The sequence below is a fragment of the Saccopteryx bilineata genome, chromosome 3, assembly GCF_036850765.1.
Source record: "Saccopteryx bilineata isolate mSacBil1 chromosome 3, mSacBil1_pri_phased_curated, whole genome shotgun sequence".
NCBI classification, from domain to species: Eukaryota; Metazoa; Chordata; class Mammalia; order Chiroptera; family Emballonuridae; genus Saccopteryx; species Saccopteryx bilineata.
The window spans coordinates 249,463,152-249,485,550 of NC_089492.1; the positions used below are offsets into that span (position 1 = coordinate 249,463,152).

The 22,399-nt window shown below is 36.8% G+C and overlaps 1 protein-coding gene across 10 annotated transcripts in view; it reads left to right on the forward strand.

Moving 5' to 3' along the window:
• TUT4 (terminal uridylyl transferase 4) overlaps positions 1 to 22,399 on the forward strand; it is a 123,368-nt gene that overhangs the window by 85,444 nt on the left and 15,525 nt on the right. For all 10 annotated transcript variants that reach the window (XM_066269181.1, XM_066269185.1, XM_066269183.1 and 7 more), the window contains exons 15-26: positions 721 to 871; positions 2,505 to 2,591; positions 4,612 to 4,715; positions 8,556 to 8,613; positions 8,707 to 8,810; positions 9,108 to 9,197; positions 11,311 to 11,424; positions 18,611 to 18,688; positions 18,834 to 19,011; positions 19,289 to 19,336; positions 19,420 to 19,502; positions 21,816 to 21,931. In XM_066269181.1, the coding sequence (XP_066125278.1) occupies positions 721 to 871; positions 2,505 to 2,591; positions 4,612 to 4,715; positions 8,556 to 8,613; positions 8,707 to 8,810; positions 9,108 to 9,197; positions 11,311 to 11,424; positions 18,611 to 18,688; positions 18,834 to 19,011; positions 19,289 to 19,336; positions 19,420 to 19,502; positions 21,816 to 21,931 (1,211 nt within the window). The remainder of the gene's footprint in view (positions 1 to 720; positions 872 to 2,504; positions 2,592 to 4,611; positions 4,716 to 8,555; positions 8,614 to 8,706; positions 8,811 to 9,107; positions 9,198 to 11,310; positions 11,425 to 18,610; positions 18,689 to 18,833; positions 19,012 to 19,288; positions 19,337 to 19,419; positions 19,503 to 21,815; positions 21,932 to 22,399) is intronic.

Sequence of the window (22,399 nt, forward strand, 5' to 3'; positions counted from 1 at the left end):
ACAAGCGTCAAGAGTGAGTCTTAGGCAGATGTAACAGGGAATCTGGTCATTTAAAAAAAATAAAACATTGTTCAGACTTAAATATAAATAAAATGGAAATAATGTAAGTTATTTATTCTTTCTCTGCGGACCAGTACCAAATGTCCCACAGACCACTACAGGTCTGTGGACCGGGGGTTGGAGACCACTGCTGTAACATACTGTAAAAACTTGTAGCCAGGAGCAATAGGCTATTCTGTATAGCCTACATGTATAGCAGGCTGAACCATCTAGGTTTGTGTAAGTGTGCTCTTTGATGTTCTTAAAACTATAACATCATCTGACAATGCATTTCTCAGAACATATCCCTCGTTGTTAAGTGACGTATAACTGTAATCTACTTTGTTAATGATCTTAGAAGATTAAATTGTAATGCATATATTTCATTTGGGAGCTTATGAAACTGTTTGCATTAACCCATACCCTTTTCATCTCTTGGTATTTTATTTTGCACCTTCAGGTAAAACTAATTCTTGATAATATTGCAGTGGAGAAGAAAGTTAAAGTAATTGGCTTTTTACATTTAACAATGCATTTTATTAATATCCTTTTGTTCAACCTCCTGAAAATATAGATTATCAGAACTGAGTTACATGAAATATTCTTTTTGGACCTGCTTTTAAGTAATGATGAAGTCCCTCAATAGTTTATTAGACTTTTTTTTTTTTTGCCTTTGTATAGCCACCAACGATAGTATGCAGCATCTGCAAAAAGGATGGCCATTCAAAAAATGATTGCCCAGAGGATTTCAGGAAAATTGATCTAAAACCTCTACCACCAATGACAAATCGATTTCGAGAAATACTTGATTTAGTATGTAAAAGATGTTTTGGTAAGTCTTTTAATTAGAACTACTGAGACTAGTTTCTTAGATTTTAAATATTTATTTTTTTATTTAAAAACAGTTTACTTACATTTGTTTTGGTAGAGGTGTTTGAATAGTTTAGTGATCCAACTATATATTTACTAAATGCATACTGCTGGGCACTGTGGTAACTTCAAGGGGCATACAGAGTCTAAATGTGTTGCTTTCAAGGAGCTTAGACTCAGGATCTGTGCTGTCTAATATGGTAGCCACTGGCTATATGTGACTATTTAAATTAATTAAAATGAACTGAAATGAACAATTAAAGTTCCTCAATTAGCCTGACCAGGCGGCGGTGCAGTGGATAGAGCATTGGATTGAGACACAGAGGACCCAGGTTCAAAGCCCTGAGGTTGCCAGCTTGAGTACGTGTTCATCGGTCTTGAGCGTGGGATCACCAGCTTGAGCACGGGGTCGCTGGCTTGAGCGTGGGATCATGGACATGGCCCCGTAGTCACTGGCTTGAGCCCAAAGATCACTGGCTTGAGAAAGGGTCACTTGCTTTCCGATAGCCCCCTGGTCAAGGTACATATGAGAAAGCAATCAGTGAACAACTAAGAAGCTACAATGAAGAATTGATATTTCTCATCTCTCTCCCTTCCTGTCTGTCTGTCCCTATCTGTCCCTCTCTCTGTCTCTGTCACACACACACATACAATAAAGTTCCTTGGTTATACTAACCACATCTCAAGTACTAAATAGCTACATGTGTCTAATAGCTACTGTATTACACAGTCTAGGTAGAGAACATTTTTATCATTGAAATGTTCCTTCACAGTGCTGCTGTTGATGGATGTGTAAGACATGTGTGAACATCGCCATAACTGGAAGCAGAATGTGTTACATGCTATAGTAGTAAACAGAATGTAGTAAAAACACAATTTTAATTGGGATGGAATTGAAATTAATGATGTGGCATTTGAGTTGGACCTTGAATTGCATTTTTCAGATATGGGAGAGTATGCATAAAAGCAAAAAAGCAAAGAGTGTTTCATTTGTTTGGGAGAATAATTGTCTTAGATTTGGTCGAATATAAGAGAGGCAATAGAGATAATACTATAAAGATATTTTGGGAAAGCCTTATGTTCAATAAGCGTATGGTCTTATTTAGAAAAATAAGATGACTATAAATGAAACAACTAGAAAACAAAGGATGGTGTGAACCAAACTGGTAAGCAGTTTAGGAAACTAAGGAAATTTAGTTGAAGAAAGGTCTGTGAAGACCGATTGGGTAAAGCAGCTTATAGGGAAGATGTGAATCTTGACCAGGCATTATTATAGTTGACATACAATATTATATTAGTTCAGGTGTACAACCCCATGATTAAACATTATATAACTTATTAAGTGATCATCCTGATAAGTCTCGTACCCATCTGAAACCATACACAGTTATTAGAATATTATTGACTGTATTTCCTATGCTATGACGTACAAGTTGGTGATTACAGAATAGTTATAGGGATGTAAAGTACAGCATAGGGAACATTTATGATTTTATATTCATAGATGTTAACAAATAAAGAAATTTTAAATAAAGTTTTTAGGGTAAAAATTGAAAATTTCAGATTCCATGTTTCTTTTTTTTTTTTAAATTTAGATGAGTTATCACCACCTTTCTCTGAACAACACAACAGGGAGCAAATTTTAATCAGCTTGGAAAAGTTTATTCAAAAGGAATATGATGGTATGTCATATGTTAAAAATTGATGCTTTTGTTATTATGGTTTACCTGGTCTGAGTTTCATCCATTTATTTAAAGAGTGTCTGCCTGACTGCCGACCTGGAAAGCTGAGGTTGCCGATTCCAAGTCCTGGTCTTGCCTGGTCAGTGCACATACAAGAAGCAGCTGCTAGCTATGAGTTGATTGTTCTCACTCCTCCCCTACTTCTCTCTTTTTCTCTCCTCTCTCTAAAGTCAATAAGTAAGATCTTTAAAGAAAATTAATAAAAAGTGTTTATTGAGTGTTCCATATTAAGTACTATTCTAGGTGCTGGGATACAGTGCTAATAAAAAGAGGTAAAACTTACTCTCATGATGGAGACAGGCAACTAAAAAAAATGTATATAATGTAGTATCAGGAAATAATAAATCCTATTAAAGGACAGTAATGGGGTGTTATTGTGTTTCTCTCTGATAATGTGACATTTGAGCAGAGCCGTGAATAATATGAAGGAGCAAGTTATATGACTATCCCTGGAGAGAACATTCTAGAAAGAACAGGTAGCAAGTACAGATACACTAAGACTGGATTATGTTTGGTATATTTGGAGGACTTGACTACCCAGGAAGTCAGTGTGGCTGGAATAAGGTGTGTGAGGTAGACTGTACGAGAAAGATGAGGTCAGAGAGGTAGCCTAGATAGAGACTGAATCGTTAGGGTCTCATAGATGCGGGTAGGACTTTGAATTTTGTGTGTCTAATGAGAAGTTTCTGGAGGATTTTAATACTTAATGACATGATTTGAGAGAACAAAGTTTAGGTTTGTGAAAATAGAAGCAAGCAGATCATTTAGGAGGCTCTTATATAAGTTCAGATGAGATATAACAGTGATTTGGAAGATTAATACTGCTAACAAGATTTGCTGATGCATTACATGTTAGATATAAGGAAAAGAAAGGAATCAAGGATGGTTTTGGGGTGTTGACCTCAATAGTTGGGTGGTGATATTTAACTGAGATGGCAAAAATAGCAAGAGGAGCAGGTTTTGGGTATAAGGATAAGAATCAAGAATTGTGTGGCCAAATATCTTAGAAAATAGAGATGATTTACAATCAGAATGAATTTGTACTTTTAAAAGGTAATCTGTTAGGTGCTGTAAGATTTCATTTTTAAATTATATTTGCTAGTATGTAAAGTATTAACCAAATGTAAGTCCTTGTTATAGTAAACTGATGCACATTTTTTATTTACTCATGAACATATAGGCTTTTACATCTCTCAGTTACTGAAATTTCAAGTAGCATATCAGAACTGAATAGGAGGATTAAATTTGGAAAGTATAGAATCTGTTATCTAAATGTGTAGTCTACAAGAATAGGGAGAAAAACCTGATCCTGTTGAGTCATAGTTTGTTTGAAGTGGCATCTGTAGTGAATGATACTAACAATGAAAGGATAACCCTATTTTAATTGTATTAAATGGATTAATGACTTGCTTTTGGAAGAGAATTAATTCTACATACTAAGGTGATATTTGTGAAACTACTTGAATTGTGCCTTGAAAAAACTAGTTTATTTCTTCAGACATAAATATTCAAATATTGATCTTAACTATTGGTAGTGATGTTGAGAATGAATGAAATAGATGTATTTATAGGATTGTTAAGTTGGAAGAAGCTAGAGGATGTGGGGTTTTTTTGGATGTGTAAGTTGAGATAGAGGTGTTAAGAATCACTCTTCTTACTTGGCCAATTGATAAGGAATATAGGAATAATAGGTTTGAGATGAAGTTGATAGTTTAGTTTTGACTTGTTGAATTTATGATATCTGTGGGAAAATGGAAGAAGCAGTTAGATACATGGGTATGGGAACTTGGGTAAAAGATCTGCACTTTTGATGAGCGTGTTGGAATTTCTCGGTATATTTGTTAATGGTAGATAAGGCATAGAGTGGACCAGATCATCTGTGTTAGGCCATAGTATGTAATAGAAGACTTCTCCTCTTCACTAATTATAAAACTTTTGACTTTTATTTTTCTTTATTTAGAAAAGGCAAGATTGTGCTTATTTGGCTCTTCTAAGAATGGGTTTGGATTTCGTGATAGTGATCTGGATATTTGTATGACCCTGGAAGGCCACGAAAATGCAGAGGTAAGAGTTAGTGTTTGGAAAGGGATGTGTGAAGTTTATTTTCTTCCAGAGATGAATCTGTTTTTAATTTTGTTTGAAATGTAAAAGCATTATCATTTTAAGAGACATTCAAATATTTAAATAAGTAAATTTGCTGTTTGAATAATTTTATAATGCAAAAAGCTTATCACTGAGAGTTATAAGTGCTTATAATAAATTTTTGGAAAAAGTTTAATATACTATAGAGTTGGAATGTTTTCCATTAGACCCAATGAGCAGCTAGTGCTTCAGTTCAGTAGTGAATGTTGATCTCACATATTCTGTCTTTTCATATCTCTTCCATTAGGTGATGTCTTTATATCGCTAAAGATAGAAAATAAAAGCGGACATCTAATTTATTAATGGCTTCTGTTCTACAAGTTCATTGCAATGTTATAAATAGTTTATTCTAGTATTGCTTTACAGTGAAAAAGTATGATAGGAAATAATATTGATTCATTTGAAATACACTGTTGGAGGGCAGCTCTATGGATACCCTGGATTTCCAGAAAGACAAAAAGGGAGTCCTAGAGCAAATTAGCAAATTAAGTTCTAAATATAGCTGGCAACAAAAATAACAAAACTGAAGTTTTTGTACTTTGAGCACATCATGAGAAGTCAGGGTTCTTTGGAAAAGCCAGTAACACTCTGAGAAATAGAAGGCAACAGGAAAAGAGGAAGACCAAATATGAGATAGATTGACTACTTAGAAGAAGCCCATAGGCGTGAGTCTGTAGGAACTGAGCAGGGCTATTGAGGACAGGACGTTGTAGACGTCACTCATTCATCTGATGTCCAGGATTCAGAGCCGACTCAACAGCATGTAACATAGGATAGCTTTTAGAAACTCATTTTGGACAAGGAGGGGAATTAACATTTGTTTGAGTCCCAAGTATACACTTCTACATACGTTATCTCATTTTACTCTTACAACCACCTTTGAGGTAGATAATTTCCCCCATTTTACAGATGAGGAAACTGAGACTTTGAGAGATAAACTGACTTGCCCAAGTTCACAGCTAGTAAATGTTGGAGCCAGGATTCATACCCAGGTCTGTCTGACTCCAGAGTTCATGCTTTTTCAGTTGTATTTCACTGCTTCTCTGTAACTTTTTTAACCCACAAGGTAGCTGAAATATAGTATTAATATTACTATAGAACTTAACCACTACTTTCTGAAATTGAAAGCTTTCTGAGTTCCACTGTGAGATGCCAGGAGCAGACATTCCCCCAGAGCAGTCTCATCAGTGAGAGTGGGTACTTAGGTTCTTCTTTGTATACCAGACTTCAGCAGTCGGAACAAGATTTTCTATGCTCCAATAAAGAAGGGCTGGGCCCTGGCCGGTTGGCTCAGTGGTAGAGCGTTGGCCTGGTGTGCAGGAGTTCTGGGTTCGATTCCTGGCCAGGGCACACAGGAGAAGTGCCCATCTGCTTCTCCACCACTCCCCCTCTCCTTCCTCTCTGTTTCTCTCTTCCCCTCCCGCAGCCAAGGCTCCATTGGAGCAAAATTGGCCCTAGTGCTGAGGATGGCTGTATAGCCTCTGCCTCAGACGCTAGAATGGCCCTGGTTGCAACAGAGCAACGCCCCAGATGGGCAGAGCATCGCCCCCTGGTGGGCATGCCGGGTGGATCCCGGTCGAGTGCATGCGAGAATCTGTCTGACTGCCTCCCCGTTTCCAACTTCAGAAAAATACAAAAAGAAAGAAAAAAAAAGAAAGGGGCTGATTGGACGGGGAAGAAGTGTCCTAGCTAGGCCTTCCCAACAGCAGCTAGAAAAAGGAGAGGATCCCTACAGTTGCTCATTTCTTTACTAGTATAGCTCTCACTATTTATGTTTCAAAACCAGGGACTGCTTGCAAGGTTGGGGCCAGGCCAAGCTTCTGGCATCTGTAGTGAGATCATTATAATCTCATTTTATGAAAGAATTCAGCAGAATAGTATATTTAGGCGTTTCTGAAATAGTTTTTTCAAAAAGTGGTTTTAGAATTGTTAGAACCAGAGTAAAGACAGCAGTGATATCTGGTAGATCTTTATTTCTGGCTCTAAGAAATTGCTTCTGGTGTTTATTAACATCTTGTTTTATAAAGGAACTGAAAAGTTGCAATTATCTTAGTTCTTCTTAACTAACTTCTACTCAATGCCATCTTCCTGAAAAGATACCCTTCTCCATTTTGAAGAGCAAGAGTTGAGGGAATAGAAAATAATTTTACACAGGGAGAAGGTTAGGGTTTTAGTTATCTTCTATAGAAAATTAATAATCAGATTTATAGTCACTAAGGGCTTATGTATTATATACAGATATAATCTGTGCTATTCACACTGGAAGGTTGGAACAGTGAAAAAGAATAAATTTTTTTCTTCCAGATGAGCCATAATTGAACACTTAAAATTTATCATCAGTTTATATCCTTGCATAATAAAGGAAAAAATAACCTTATTTTATTATGTCTTAATTAGTAACTAAAGTTTCCATTGAAATCCTCAAGTTAAGCTGCAATGGCTACTGCTCTCTTGTAGTGAAAAATAGCGTGTTGGGGATATGCAAAAGTGATTTTAGCAGTAAGTGTGGGCATTGCTATAAATGCCCTTTAGCTTTAATGCAGTTAATTTAAAATGCAGTTATCTTCCCTGTTTTTTGTGTGTTTTTTTTTTTTTGTTTGTTTTTTTTCACTTTTCTGAAGCTGGAAACAGGGAGAGACAGTCAGACAGACTCCCGCATGTGCCCGACCGGGATCCACCCGGCACACCCACCATGGGGCCACGCTCTGCCCACCAGGGGGCGATGCTCTGCCCATCCTGGGCGTCGCCATGTTGCGACCAGAGCCACTCTCGCGCCTGGGGCAGAGGCCAAGGAGCCATCCCCAGCGCTCGGGCCATCTTTGCTCCAATGGAGCCTCGGCTGCGGGAGGGGAAGAGAGAGACAGAGAGGAAGGCGCAGCGGAGGGGTGGAGAAGCAAATGGGCACTTCTCCTGTGTGCCCTGGCCGGGAATCAAACCCGGGTCCTCCGCACACTAGGCTGATGCTCTACCGCTGAGCCAACCGGCCAGGGCTCTTCCCTGTTTTTTATATTATGGATATCATTACTGTATCAACTCTGTTGTCTAGTTTTTAAAAAATCTACCCATTTAAATTTGCAGAGGTCAGAATTTTCTTGAAGAAGTCGATGTTGGTTATAATAGAATTATTTTTCTGCTATTCATCAACATAATATTAAGTAGCTCACAGGCCTATTTTGTGCCAAGCATGCTGCTGAATGCTTTACATGTCTCATGTAATCCCTCTGATTACTCTATAGGGTAGGAGTTTATGATTATCTTGATTTTATAGAATAGTAGTATGAAGGTCAGAGGGATTAAGAATCTGCTCAGAGTCACATAGCTACTCAATACTTAAGGAATCGAATTCATGTTTATCTAAGTTCAGAGGCTATGTTCTTAATCACTACACTGTTTTGCCTTCACCAAACCCACATTGTAGTTATCTGCATATTTGAAAACAGTATTTATCCTCTTATCTTTATGCTTCTCAAATTTTAATGTGGATGTGAATTACTTGAGGATCTCGTTAAAATGTGGATGTGAATTACTTGAGGATCTTGTTAAAATGTGGATTATGATTCAGTTGACAGAGGTGGGGCATAAAATTTTGTATTTCTTTCGTTTTCAGATGATGCTGATACTTCAAGTCTATAGACCACATACTTTGAGTAGAAAGTAATATAGAGCTTATGGTTAGAGATGTTAAATACCTAGATTAAAATAGAATTCACACAAGGCCTAATTGAGTCAGACTAATTTTATTATTATTATTTTTTTTTTTAGAAATTAAATTGTAAAGAAATAATTGAAAATTTGGCAAAAATTCTTAAGAGAAATCCAGGTATGATTTCTAAATTATAACCTTAAAACAACAGAAAATATTTTTTAGCTTTGTGAAAATTATTTAACCTAGTGAAGTTTTATTTTTAATCAGGTTTAAGAAACATTTTGCCTATAACTACTGCCAAAGTGCCTATAGTAAAATTTGAACACAGACGAAGTGGTTTGGAAGGCGATATCAGTTTGTATAATACATTGGTAAGTTTCTCTTTCTTTAAAGACTTAGATATATTTATCCTTGTTATTGAAAAAGTTTATAGATTGTTGACTATATCTTTATATTTAAAGCTTTCTAATGTGAGCCGTATAAGGAAAAAATTAATCATCTTGATATTTCCTTCAGAGTGAAAATTAGTTTTTGTTAGGCTTATTTATAGGTATTCTGAGTTTTACATTTATATATCTATTTAGTGTGTACTATATCTTTTTATCTGATTTTTAGGGTTAATTTTAATACATTTGAAATGTTTTTTCAAATATGTAATTATTTTTCAGGCTCAACATAACACAAGAATGCTAGCTACTTATGCAGCTATTGATCCTAGAGTGCAGTACTTGGGATATACCATGAAAGTGTTTGCTAAGGTATTTATTAAAAAAATTAATGAGGTGGATCTGACCAGGAGGTGGTGCAGTGGATAGAGCATCAGCTTGGGATGCTTAGGACCCAGGTTCAAATCCCTGAGATTGTCAGCTTGAGTGCAGGCTCATCTGGCTTGAGCATGGGCTCACTAGCTTGAGCACTGGATTATAGACATGACCCCATGGTTGCTGGCTTGAGCCCAAGGTTGCTGGCTTGAGCAAGGAGTCACTGGCTCAGCTGCCCCCCCCTCCCATCAAGGCACATATGAGAAAGCAATCAATAAACAACTAAAGTGCCGCAACTATGAGCTGATGCTTCTTATCTCTCTCCTTTCCTGTCTGTCTGTCTCTCACTAAAATAAATAAATAAAATTAATGGGGTGGGAGAGGTGGAGGAAGGGTACAGAGGGGTTAAATTCTGATGGGCAGAGACTTGACTTGTAGTGGTGAACACACAATACAGTGTGCAGATGATGTGTTGTAGAATTGTACACCTGAAACCTGTGTGATTTTGTTAACCAGTGTTACCAAAATAAATTCAATAAAAAAGAAAAAATATATAAATAATGATGTTTTGTTTCAAGTCTCATGATAGTTAATTTTTTGAGTTTTGTTTACCTGAACTTTTAAAAAGAAACATTCAATATTAAATGGTTTAAATTTATACTATTAGAATAGGGTGAGTCTTAGTTTTTTTGTTTTTTTCCTGTGTATATTCCAGTTCCATGTGTAACATTCCAGAAAATTTCTCATTGGTGAAATTTCTCAATGTGATAATGATTTTTAACCCCAGGCATAGGAGTTGGCATACTATTAAGAATCTCTAGGTTAGGAAATCTGATATTTGGATTTAGTGATACATTTTTCTGGCCAACAAAATATAACAGTACCAACAAAATGCTTTAACTTTTATAACACTTAAAATACTAAAAAAGTTTTTCTTGTGTTTTTGCTAAGTGTGTACACTCCATGAGGGTAGAGACCTCTGTTCAAACCTAGTTCGGTATAGTGTCTGCTTTATGGTAGATGCTCCATTAATACTGGTTAATTTTATGAATGTATTGGTGGGGAAGGGCTTAGTAGGGGAGTGACTCAGTCACATTTTCATTTCATAAAGCCCACTCTCTGAATAGAGAGACATAATTGTTTAGATATTCCTATACACGTCTTGTGGATAGAGGTTATCTTAGAAAAGAAAGTTTATCTAGCCACATACTACAAATCATATTTGATAGAGCTACTTTTCTGAATTCATCTCATAAAACATCTCCAACATGACAGTTCTGTACTCCCATGGAGTTTTAATAATGAAACCAAGTGGTTCATGTCAGAGAAATAATTCCTTTCCCTTAATATAATACCAGCTACAGCTTGACTCAAGTGAAATCTCTGAGGATTCTTTTAGGGTTTTTTTTTTTAATTAAAATATTTTTTTAATAACAAACATATTATTGTAGTTCAGAATTCAAAAGGTCTACAGCGGTTTATGGAGGAAAATATCCCTTCCACAGTAATTTAGCCAACCAATGCCTCTTGCTAAAGGCACCCATTGTCAAAAGTCCTGTATTGTTCCAGAAATAGACCAGTATATAAATTTCCTACCTCATTTTTATTATGGGTATAAACACATTGAAAGCAGTGTTTTGTACTTTGCTTTTTTCACTGAGCAGTAGATATTGGAGACTATTTTTTATACTGTGCCATTGTGTGAATACTCACCAGTTTTTTAAAATCTGTGTTTTACTGATGAGCTTTAAGTTGTTTCTAATTTTTTTCTATTAAAACGATACTACAATAAAAAAAAACTGTTAGTCATTTTACATGTTTTTGGCATATTTGCTGGATAAATTCTTAGAAGAGAACTTATAGGTTAAAGGAAATATGTTTTTGTAATTTTGATATTGCTGAATTATTCTTCATAGAATTTATGCTAATTTATACTCTAATCTCTAATGTGTAAGTGCCTGTTTACTGAAATCCTCTATGGTAGTTTGTTACTGAACTTTTGGATATTTGCCAGTTTGATGGGTTAAAAAAAATAGTATTCCAAAATAGTTGGTATTTCAGCATGGAGTAAGATTCTGAAGTTTTATTTTCAATCATTATGTTTCTTTAGCGATGTGATATTGGCGATGCTTCCAGAGGAAGTTTATCATCATATGCTTATATCCTTATGGTGCTGTACTTTCTGCAACAGAGAAAACCACCTGTTATCCCAGTTCTACAAGAGGTAGGTGATTACGAGAACAATCAATCTAAACTCATAGACCTGGCTTATTAGTTCATGAGATCATGAAGGATTTTTTCATCATTACATCCCAAGTTTTCTTCTTCCATTAAAGGTATAATCAAACAGTGAATCTTTTTGAAAATTTTATAATGGGAGAATATTGACTACCAAAAGAATTATATGAACAATACTATCAAATATCTTTTGCAACATTTTTGTATTTTATAGTCAGAATGCTGCAGATCATTATGAAATTTATATAGCCATCCATGAACTCATATATTAGTTTCTCAGCTGCAAATGCTTAAGTTTTTTCTCTCAAGAGTATTTTCTCTCCTTTTTTTTGGCAAGGAAGCTTGATTTATTTTGGTTTATAGTTTGGTCAACTATGTGAATTTTGGTTGAGAGAAAACCCAAGGAAATTCTTTCTTGTCTCTATAGGTTCACATTAATTGCATTAGCATAAGAATATACATCCAAGGAAACATATTATACTCATATTAACTCAGACTTGGTGACTCCTAGAGTCTCTGTTTTGTATCCAATTCGTATTTTCTGAAATAGGTACAGAGGAGTTCTTAATCATCTACCTGTTCCTCCTCATTCAACTTGCTGAATCTCTGTTGAATGATTTTTTTTTTAAACAGGTTGTTCTCTGTGGGATATTTAAAACATGGTATGATTTTTAGGCCCGCTAGGATCAAGGTTATTCTTTGTGTTAGTCTTTTTGTTGTTAAGACCTTAAATTTGGGCATAATTGCCCCAATGATATAGAGCAGCCATTTGCTGTTTGCTATGACTTTGACAGACTACTGTGCTTAACTAAAGTGGAACACAAATTATGATAGTTTGTCTGTGTTCTCTCATTATATTACCCATAGATGAGGAGCCATTGAGGCAGAATAATATAATGGAAAGAGCAGGGCATGATTTTGGAGGCAGAAATTACTAGTTTGAATCCTGATTCTGACATTGTGGCCTTAAAAAAGGTGCCTGACAACCACTAGTCTGAGTTTCATTACCAGTAAAAGTATAATAATGGTGTTATTTCAGTGTTATATATAAGGAACAGAGACATCAAATACCTTTGAATGTAGTATGTGCTAAAGTAGGTGTTCATAAATGGTGATTGCTGTTATTATTATTATTATTAATTATCTTTAGCAGCTTTACTAATATTATTATTGGAAAAATGTAGGTAGGCTGCCATAGCCAACTTCAAGAATTCTCCCATTATCTGCTTAACAGAGAATGATTGATGAAATGAGAAACAGTCCATGGAATGTTTTCCATCATAATGAACTGTGATTGTGGGGGGCTTTGTGATACATATGAACTGATGATATATGGATTTTTGCTTCTGGCCTTTTTTGCTTGTCATATGGGACCCCATTGTTCATTGCTCTGGCATCATTTAAGTATTGGTCATTGGCATCGATCAACTTTTAAGGGTAAGGATATGTTTAATGAAGCTGATGATCTTTGGCTCCATTTGTGATTAAAACTAGACTTTAAGTGACTAGGTGTATATAAGGCTCTACTAAGAGAGTTTTTCATGCTCAACAACATAAAAATCTTTAGGTCAGTAAGAGCTTTTTTAAACAGAATGATTTTGCTGTATTCTAGCAGATCATCATATATATATGTTAACTTTCACTTAAAAATTAATAAGAGGATTAGGGAGTGTTATTCACACTTGATATTATGAATTACTATTTTTTTTAAAGTTTATGTCAGCTTAAAAATTGCGATTGAATGGATGAGCCTATGCTAAGTGAAACAAACCAGTCATAAAAGGATAAATACTATCTGATTCCACATATATGAGGTGCTTAGGGTAGTCAGTTCTAGACAGAAAGTAGAATGCTCATTGCCAGGGGCTGGAGAGGGAGAGAAATGGTTAATTATTGTTTAATAGGTTCAGAGTTTTATTTTTACAGGATGAAAAGAATTCTGTGGATGAATGGTAGCACAGCAATGAGAATGTACTTAATGCCACTGAACTGTACATTTAAAATGATTAAGATGGTTAATTTTATGTTAAGTATATTTTACCACAGTTGAGAATTTGCAATTTAAATATAACAGTTGAGCCTGACCTGTGGTGGCTCAGTGGATAAAGCCTCAACCTGGAAATGCTGAGGTCGCCGGTTCGAAACCCTGGGCTCGCCTGGTCAAGGCACATATGGGAGTTGATGCTTCCAGCTCCTCCCCCTTCTCTCTCTCTCTGTCTTTCTATCCTTTCTCTTCCTCTCTAAAAATGAATAAAATAAATAAATAAATAAATAAATAAATAAAATGGTTTTAAATATAACAGTTGATATTAAAATATTCCAATAAGAAAGGAAATATGGAAATGTATAGGGTCACTCCTTGTACAAATATGATTGATTTATTAGGTGAGGTTTTAGACAGGAGACTGAATGCTTGAGTTGAGAATAATTGGTGTTGAGAGAAAAAGAAAAGAGAAAGAAGAAACAAATAAAAAGTGTGTTTGTGATAGAAAAGATGCGATAGTTCTTCTAAGGCCTGAGACAGGGTAGAAAGTTAGGCAGTGTAAAACAAGAGAGTTTATAAAAACAAGTAAATTAGTGGTTAAACACTCTCTCAGGCCACCTATAGGTCCACTTTACCGGGTTATCAGCCAACATAGCTAGCTGGTTTTGGATCTTAGTTGTTACTCAAAAGTAAGGATTCTCTTAAGAATCAAGGTGTAGCCTGACCTGTGGTGGCACAGTGGATCAAGCGTGGACCTGGAATGTTGAGGGCGCCGGTTCAAAACCCTGGGCTTGCCAGGCCAAGGCACATATGGGAGTTGATGCTTCCTCCCCTACTCTCTCTCTCTCTCTCTCTCTCTCTCTCCTCTAAAATGAATAAATAAAATTTTTTTTTAAAAAGAATCAAGCCTGACCAGGCGGTGGCACAGTGGATAGAGCATCGGACTGGAATTCAGAAGACCCGGGTTTGAGACTCCGAGGTTGCCAGCTTGAGTGCGGACTCATCTGGTTTGAGAAAAAGCCCACCAGCTTGAACCCAAGGTCGCTGGCTCCAGCAAGGGGTTACTTGATCTGCTGAAGGCCCTCGGTCAAGGCACATATGAGAAAGCAGTCAACGAACAACTAAGGTGTTGCAATGCGCAATGAAAAACTAATGATTGATGCTTCTCATCTCTCTCTTTTCCTGTCTGTCTGTCCCTATCTATCCCTCTCTCTGATTTACTCTCTGTGTCTGTAAAAAAAAATAAATAAAATAAATAAATAAAAACAAAAACCATGTCAACACAATAAATTAAAAATAAAACTGTTTAGGCCTGACCTGTGGTGGCGCAGTGGATAAAGTGTCGACCTGGAAATGCTGAGGTTGCCGGTTTGAAACCCTGGGCTTGCCTGGTCAAGGCACATATGGGAGTTGATGCTTCCAGCTCCTCCCCCCCTTCTCTCTCTCTGTCTCTCCTCTCTCTGTCTCTCCCTCTCCTCTGTAAAATAAAATAATAATAAAAAAAAGATCCTTTAAAAAAATAAAACTTAAAAAAAAAAAAGAATCAAGGTCTGAAGAGGTATAATGTGTCATTTCCCTGTAATACATACAATAGCATCAAATACTTTGGCCTCTTTAAAACCTGCATTTCTGGCCCTGGCCAGTTGGCTCAGTGGTAGAGCGTCGGCCTGGTGTGCAGGAGTCCCAGGTTCGATTCCCGAAGCGCCCATCTGCTTCTCCATGCCTTCCCCTCTCCTTCCTCTCTGTCTTTCTCTTCCTCTCCTGCAGCCAAGGCTCCATTGGAGCAAAGTTGGCCCGGGCGCTGAGGATAGCTCTGTGGCCTCTGCCTTAGGCGGTAGAATGGCCCTGGTTGCAACAGAGCGATGCCCCAGATGGGCAGAGCATCGCTCCCTGGTGGGCGTGCCAGGTGGATCCCGGTCGGGCGCATGCGGGAGTCTGTCTGACTGCTTCCTCGTTTCCAACTTCAGGGAAAAATAAATAAATAAATAAAATAAAAATAAAACCTGCATTTCTTTTTTGAGGGCAGGAGCCCATGTATTTTGTTTTAGATATGATATCTATAATTTCTACCATTATTGTTCTGTGAGATGTCAGAATTTATGCTAGATCATTGTTTTTTGGGTTTTTTTTGACAGGGACAGAGAGTCAGATAGAGGGATAGATAGGGACAGACAGACGGGAATGGAGAGAGATGAGAAACATCAATCATCAGTTTTTCGTTGCGACACCTTAGTTGTTTATTGATTGCTTTCTCATATGTGCCTTGACCGAGGGCCTTCAGCAGACCGAGTAACCCCCCGCTCGAGCCAGTGACCTTGGGTCCAAGCTGGTGAGCTTTTTGCTCAAGCTGGCACCCCAGGGTCTCGAACCTGGGTCCTTCCGCATCCCACTTCGATGCTCTATCCACTGCGCCACCGCCTGGTCAGGCTAGATCATTGTTTTTTAACCCAGTCTATGGACCGCTGCTGGTTTTCCAGAAATTTTGTGCTGGTCTGCCAAAGAGTTAACTGATGTTGTATGATTATTGACCCAGTGATCTTAGTTGAATTCCCTTATGCTCAGTCCCCAAAATAATTCTATTTTCACCAGTCCCCAGGTTTAAAAGGTTGAAAGCCACTGTGCTAAATGATTCTTGGTAACTATGTTTGTTTAAAGTTTTATATCTAAATATGAAAAACAGCTTATTAGCTTAAGTCCTTGGAAACTTTATGTAAGCATGTTTACAGAACAGATATATTCATTCAACAAATATATAATATTTATATGTTAAGTATTCTCTAATAAGCAGGCTTTGAAGTGATAGTAGGCATTTTGGTTCTAAAGTTACAGAAAGAACTTAACTGAGAGTGAAGTTAGGCCAGATATGTAGATAATTTTGTAAATCATTTATTGTCTCATGTAAAATGGAAGGGGCCATGGGGACTACCTTATCTAATGGTTTGTTTGTTGTTTTTTTATAGAGACAGAGTCAGAGAGAGGGATAGATAGGGACAGACAGACAGGAACAGAGAGAGATGAGAAGCAGCAATCATCTGTTTTTTCGTTGCGACACCTTAGTTGTTCATTGATTGCTTTCTCATATGTGCCTTGACTGTGGGCCTTCAGCAGACTGAGTAACCAGCAACCTTGGGTCCAAGCTGGTGAGCTTTGCTCACACCAATGAGCCCGCGCTCAAGCTGGCGACTTCAGGGTTTCGAACCTGGGTCCTTCCGCATCCCAGTTCGATGCTCTATCCACTGCGCCACCACCTGGTCAGGCTCTAATGGTTTTAAAGTTTATATTCTGGTAAGCTCTTAGGAGCTCGTTAGTGTATGTAGGAGTAGGGTAAGGAAAGATGGGGTATGTTTTCTCTATGTACTCTTCTATCAGAGTACTTTTACCATTATCTGCTTTACACTTCTGAAACTCAAGGAAGGATCCATTGTAGGAAAGAATTTTATAGCTTAACAGAAAGATAAAATTTGAAATCAACTCTGACCTAATTAATCTAATCTCTCATTTTCATTGGGAAAATTGCGGATTTAGGAGCTTGATTGTATTGCCTAGAATTACAACTTGGCAGGACTAAGACTAGAAATGAGGTCTGCTGGCTCTGAACCTATTGCAACTTTCTACTTTATTGTACTACTTTTTTTCTTTTTCTGAAGTTGGAAATGGGGAGGCAGGCAGACAGACTCCCGCATGCACCTGACCGGGATCCACCCGGCATGCCCACCAGGGGGTGATGCTCTGCCCATCTAGGGGCGTCGCTGTGCCGCAATCAGAGCCATTCTAGCGCCTGAGGCAGAGGCCACAGAGCCATCCTCAGCGCCCTGGGCAAACTTTGCTCCATTGGAGCCTTGGCTGCGGGAAGGGAAGAGAGAGACAGAGAGGAAGGAGAGGGGGAGGGGTGAAGAAGCAGATGGGCACTTCTCCTGTGTGCCCTGGCCGGGAATCGAACCCAGGACTCCTGCACGTCAGACCAACGCTCTGAGCCAACCAGCCAGGGCCAACTTTTTTTTTTTAAAGTGAGAGGAGGGGTGATAGACTCCCACACGCTCCCTGACCGGGATCCACCTGGAAACCCTGTGTGGGGCCAATGCTCAAACCACCTGAGCTATCCTCAGTGCCTAAGGCCAACACTCAGATCAGGCGAGCTATCCTTAGTGTTCTGGGCCACTGCTTGAACCAGTCGAGTGACTGGCTGCAAGAGAGGAAGAGAGAGAGAAGGGGGAAAGGGAGGGGAAGAGAAGCATGGTTGCCTCTTATGTGTGCACTGACTGGGGATGGAACACAGGACATCTGCATGCTGGACTGATGCCCTACCATTGAGCAAACCAGCCAGGGCCTGTACCGCTTTCTTAAAATGCCTATAGAAAATAAGTCTCAAAACTGCTTGTAGAGGTTAGTTGTGCCTATGCAGTCATCTTATGGGGTACTTTTCTTATAGTTAAGTAGCATTACTTCCTACTTCCCTTAGTACAGTGAATTATTATTTATAATTAATCATGAAAATTTTATAGTCTTTATTAAGAAGTTAGGGAAAGCTACCTAATTTTTTTTATCAAGTCAGTGCCCCTGGTGCTTTTCAACCTCATCTAATAAAGATTAAAGGTCTTAGAGTGAAAACAAACAATTCCACTGATTCCTTTTGAGTGTACAATCAATAGTTATTATCTGTTATGTATTTCTGCATCTATGGTCCTTGGATGAGAATGTCATTTTTATTTGTTTTTACTTTATTAATTTTGGGCTGGATGTCTTTGGGACCAGAGTCTCCCATCATCTCAGGCTGCTGGCTCTTGAATAAACCATTTTTCCTTACACCAGCACCTGTTTCTGTAGTATTGGCTTTCAAAGCAGCAGGCAGCTGAACCTGTGTTTAGTATCAGAATTTTGCCAAATAGGTAGTATCGAATGTGTCATTTGCAAAGTCTGATGCTCTTAAGATATTCTTTCCCAGCTTTGGCCTCTCGGATACATTTTATTCATTAATAACTTGACATCAAATTATACCATCCTGACACTCATTTTATTTTATTTTTTTAATTTAATTTATTATGTTTACATAGATTCTAGCTGACACATTCATTTTAAAAGAAGTATTTTAATATGTTTATTATAGCAAAATTCTAACATGAGGTGAAGATACTGAGGTTTTGGGGTTGGATAACTTAAAATCTAATAATAAAATTAATTTTTTATGCAGATCTTTGATGGAAAACAGATTCCACAGAGAATGGTTGATGGATGGAATGCTTTTTTCTTTGATAAAACAGAAGAACTGGTAATTTTTAAATAGTATCTATGTTATGGAATGCCTACTGATAAATTTTAGGATTTGCATAATTTATTTCAATAATTTTATTTGGATTTGGAGTCCATATTTTGGATATAGATATCTCCCTCTCTTTTTTTTTTTTCACTTGTAGAAAAAGCGCTTACCTTCCCTTGGAAAGAACACAGAAACATTAGGAGAGCTTTGGTTAGGACTGCTTCGCTTCTATACTGAAGAGTTTGATTTCAAGGAATATGTAATTAGCATTCGGCAGAAAAAGCTGTTAACAACTTTTGAGAAACAGTGGACATCCAAATGCATTGCAATTGAAGGTAATTATTTAGCTGACATTCAGACACAAAACAAAATGGAAAGTCAATTATTATTGGCCAGGGAAATTGAGGGAAAAACGGAAACAAATTAGAATTTGGAAGATCTTTTCTTTAGATTTTTATCAGTTTCTATTCCTTAATCTATAATTAAAAAAAACAATTTGCTGCTTGGGTGCTTGAGTTATAAAATACTAGGCTAAAGTCATGGCTGCTAAATATATTTAATGTTACAGTGAACATAATTCTCAATTAAAAATATAAAAATTTTATTTTCTAGACCCCTTTGACTTGAATCATAATCTTGGTGCTGGAGTCTCTAGAAAAAGTAAGTTTAAACAGAGAAATTCCCTGCTCTTAAAACTCTTACACATTGAGGTCTGCATCTTTATTTTCTTTTTTCTTCAATAGTGACCAATTTCATCATGAAGGCTTTTATCAATGGAAGGAAACTTTTTGGTACTCCCTTTTATCCACTCATTGGCAGAGAAGCTGTAAGTTTACATAATTTGAATTCTGAATCTTTTATTTTTTGTTATAGGACTTTTTTATAGTATAAGAAATGTACTCTTGTTTCTAAGTTGGTATTAGAAATAGGAAAAGATGATTATAGCGCGCTGCATTTTTTTTTTGTATTTTTTATCTTTATTTTTTTGTGACAGAAACAGAGACAGAGAGGGACAGATAGGGACAGATAGACAGGAAGGGAGAGAGATGAGAAGCACCAATTATTCTTCGTAGCGGCTCCTTAGTTGTTCATTGATTGCTTTCTCATTTGTGCTTGATGGGGGGGGGGGGGCTACAGCAAAGCGAGTGACCCCTTGCTCAGGCCAGCAACCTTAGGCTCAAGCCAGCAACCTTTGAGCTCAAGCCAGTGACCATGGGGTCATGTCTATGATACTGCACCCAAGCCGGCGAGCCCTCACTCAAGCTGGATTGGCTCACGCTCAAGCCAGATGAGCCCTTGCTCAAGCCAGCAATGTCAGTGTTTCAAACCTGGGTCCTCTGCCTTCCAGGCCGATACTTTATCCATTGAGTCTCTGCCTGGTCTGGCACTATATGGCTCTTTTTAGAAAACATTGCTGACCTCAAGTCTAGGTCACCTTAACTGGTTAGATTAAAGAGATTCAGGACTAGAAGGGATATGATTTGGTGATTAATTACAGGTGATGGGTGAAGGAGAAGTAGTTCAGCATGATTCCTAGGTTTCTGCCTTAAGCAGCTGAGTGAATTGAGAAAAGCCTTCATTTTGTCCTGGCAGAAAATATGACAGTTTTACTTAGTTACATTTATTTCATCAGTAGTATATATGAAGAATTAAAGAAAATACTTCTTTATTGAAATATAATTCACATGCTGTTCAATTTATCCATATAAAGCGAGCAATACAGTGGTTTTTAGTATATTTGCAGGATTGTACAACCACCTTTTACAATCCTCTGTCAAGGATTCACAATCCCTGTCAATCCCCATTTTTTTTCTCTCCCAGTCCCCAAATCATTCATCTACTTTTGGTCTCTATAGATTTATCTGTCATGGATATTTTGTATAAATAGAATCATAGAATGGGTAGCCTTTTGTTACTGGCTTATTTTATTTATTCAGTAGTATGTTTTTAGGGTTCATTTGTTGTAACATGTATCAGAACTTCATTCTTTTTTATAGTTGAATGACTATTACATTTTATTTGTTCATTCACTTGTTGGACATTTTCTAGTTTTTGGCTACTATGAGTAATGCTGTTGTGAAAATTTATGTACAAATTTTTGTTGGGCTGTATGTTTTCATTTTTGATGTGTATATACCTAACAGTGGTCATTTTGACAAATTTTTGTTAACTTTTCCTAGGAGCTGCCAAACAGTTTTCTAAAGCAGCTGAACTATTTTACATTCCCACCAGCAATATATGTGGGTTTCAGTTTTTCTAACATCTTCACCAATGCTTGTTATTATTGTGCCGTCCTAGTGAGTGTGTCTTTACTACTTTTATCTCTCACTTCAGATAGATTTGAAGAGCACTAAGTAGATACCCATTTTGCCTTTCAGAGATTTGGGTACTGTCAGAACAAACTAGTCTTTGTGATAGTGCCAAATGGAGCTAACATTTAGAAGGATAAGCATTGTATTCATTCGCATATAGCAAATATGAGTCTGATTTTTCTAAGACTTAGGAAAATGACTTATTGTTTCCCTACTTCTTTTTTAGGTATACCTTACTTCATACAATAAAATTTTATATGTTCTTGAAATTTTGTAAGCAAGTCCTGTTATATTTTAAATAAACCAGAAGATTTTCTTATTTACACAGTTTTTTGTACAGAGAGTAATTTCTTTGCAGAAGTATTCTGATATAGCAATAAGCATGAGCTTTGTAGTCAGACAGTCTTAACTTTAAAGCTTTTTTTCTTTATCTGCTACTTATTAGGTTTTTTTTACTATAGGCAAATGACATAACCTTTCTGAGGCCAAGTTTCCTCCAGTATAAAATCAAGATGAAAATAGTATCTACCATATTGAGATATGAGGCAAAGATGCTATAGATGAATGAGAAAATAGTGTGGATGTAAAGTGGTTAGTACTGTTAGCACCTGAGATGTTGATGGTGATGATTCTGAATCTCATTTTTTTGTTGTTCATTTTGTTTCTTGTGAATCTCATTTTCATAGCATGGTCTTAGTAGCAGTGAAATATTTGTTGATATTTATTTCCTTTTTTAAAAAAAACAATTTTGCATTTGGTTTCCTTTCCATTTGTATTCAAAAGTTTATAGTGATTATTTTTCTAATAAAGTTGTATTTTCTCCCTAGGAGTACTTCTTTGATTCTAGAGTATTAACAGATGGCGAACTGGCTCCCAATGACCGATGTTGCCGTGTTTGTGGAAAAATAGGCCACTACATGAAAGACTGCCCTAAGAGGAGGAGGTTGGCAAATGATTTTGTATCAATATTACAGGGAAATTAAAGTTGAGGTCAATTGTAGCTATAACTGTGTTCAGATATATTTAAGTGAGAAAATTCAGGGCTTTAAATTGGACTTTAGGTAAATATATATTTTAGTGGAATTTTATAAGAGATTTATTAGTGGTACCATGTTGTCTTATAACATTCATTTGTTTGTTTATTAAATCAGTCAGTTTTATTTTGTTTTGTTTTTTAACTGAAGAAGCATTTATTGACATCTACTCTATGCTGGGAACTATGCTAGGAGCCAAAAAAAAAAAAAATGATCAAGACATGGGGTTCTGGCTGAGGACCTCACAGTTATACATACCAATAATTAAAATATAATTAACTGAATCTTTGATGTATATGCTGTGAGGTGTATAGTATTTACCTTGAGAAATATGCATTCTATATACCCCCTAAAATTATTATATCTATTAAAAATAT